Genomic DNA, 1489 nt, shown 5'->3' with positions numbered 1-1489 from the left:
CCTTTTCAGGACCCCACCTTGAAGTTTTGGGACCCCACTTTAGGTCCCGACCCCAACTTTGGGAAACACTGCTTTAGTTCATTCAACATGTTTGGACAGTTTATATCATTTATATTTCACATTTATCCAAGTTATTTTATAGATACTTAGGACAGATCAATATAATTTTTATTTAACTTTTTGTGTATTACCATTTTATTTGCTGAAATTTTATCTATTGCCCTTATTTACACCTTTTTTAAAACTTTTTTTAACCTCTAGGTCTGTAACTTGTTGAGTCATTTACTAGTCTGTCCTTGTTTTGTGTTTGTTTTCTGWATCTTTAAGCAGAAAAACCAAAACATTTTTTTGTAATTTTTGGTGGAAATGTGCTTCCATCATCTGATATTTTATATGACAAATAAATAAATAAGAAGTCAATAATCATTTAAATAGCAAGATGAAAAAACTAATTACCTGAAGACATTTTTACCTTTTTTAAGAAGCCAGTCTCATTTATTGTAAAATCGCAAAGCTTTAAATTTTACTTTAGTTTTTCCATTTATTTTAACATTCTATCCCAAAACAACAATATTGAGTATTTAAAAATAACAACTATCACAATTAATTCTGCTGTTTTGTTTGACACTGTAGAGGTAGATTTCAGGCTATGCTAACTCTCAAGCTTCAAAAAAACGTAACATTAATAACAACAGTTTTAATCAAGAAAGCTTGTTTAAGGAGCCACTAATTCCCTAAACCATTTCTCCTAAAATCTAATTAGGGAACTAACCCATCCATGATAATAACAGTGAGATTGATTTRCAGAGCTGGTATCAGGTAAAGGGCAGCCATTGTAAACGGGTGGAGTGGCCCTCAGGATGTCAGGATCAGTGACGCAGACACAGCAGCTGTATCAGCAGCTGGAGGCGCAGCAGCTGCACGAACAGCAGGAGAAACGGCAGCACTTTGAGAGCAGCTACTACCTGAGCAGCAGGTCATCTGTTAGCAAGCAGTCGTTCTCCACCCACAAGACCCACAAGAGCCTCGAGACCCACAAGAGCCTCGAGACCCACAAGAGCCTCGAGACCCACAAGAGCCTCGAGACCCACAAGAGCCTCGAGACCCACAAGAGCCTCGAGACCCACAAGAGCCTCAAGACCAGCAGCCAGCGGTAAGAGAACAGGAGCCAAGCCAGTGTAGCCTGACATTTTCCTTCATTTCAGAACAGCTAGACATTTTTTATCACTTTGATGTGRAAGAAATGTGTTCAGGAGCTGCAGAAAGTAACATAGTTTAATTCATGTTTTCATCCAAAGCTGATAGTTTGAATGCTGAGTCAGTATTCACACAATAAATGCTTCCCTSTTATTTGTTTGTTTCATACTTTTTAAAATTTTAATTAAATGACTTCCTCATGTGATTTAAATAATCAAAACWTTCCGCTTGATTTGGAAAAGTGGGCTTTGACTCTTAGTATTTGGAGCTTTTACACTTTTTGTGTTAATTC

The 1489-nt window shown here is 37.0% G+C and overlaps 1 protein-coding gene across 3 annotated transcripts in view; it reads left to right on the top strand.

Moving 5' to 3' along the window:
* The window catches only part of myom1a (myomesin 1a (skelemin)), a 22935-nt gene that overhangs the window by 1503 nt on the left and 19943 nt on the right, over nucleotides 1-1489 (top strand). For 2 of the 3 annotated variants that reach the window (XM_014018355.1, XM_014018356.1), the window contains exon 2: nucleotides 808-1153. The exons of the other annotated variant lie outside the window; for it this stretch is intronic. In XM_014018355.1, coding sequence (XP_013873809.1) covers nucleotides 861-1153 — 293 coding nt within the window. In that variant the 5' untranslated portion in view covers nucleotides 808-860. The remainder of the gene's footprint in view (nucleotides 1-807; nucleotides 1154-1489) is intronic. 3 annotated transcript variants of the gene reach the window in all.

This window comes from Austrofundulus limnaeus, unplaced genomic scaffold (assembly GCF_001266775.1).
Source record: "Austrofundulus limnaeus strain Quisiro unplaced genomic scaffold, Austrofundulus_limnaeus-1.0 Scaffold190, whole genome shotgun sequence".
In the NCBI taxonomy this organism is placed as follows: domain Eukaryota; kingdom Metazoa; phylum Chordata; class Actinopteri; order Cyprinodontiformes; family Rivulidae; genus Austrofundulus; species Austrofundulus limnaeus.
This window is presented reverse-complemented; position numbering and strand designations above follow the sequence as displayed.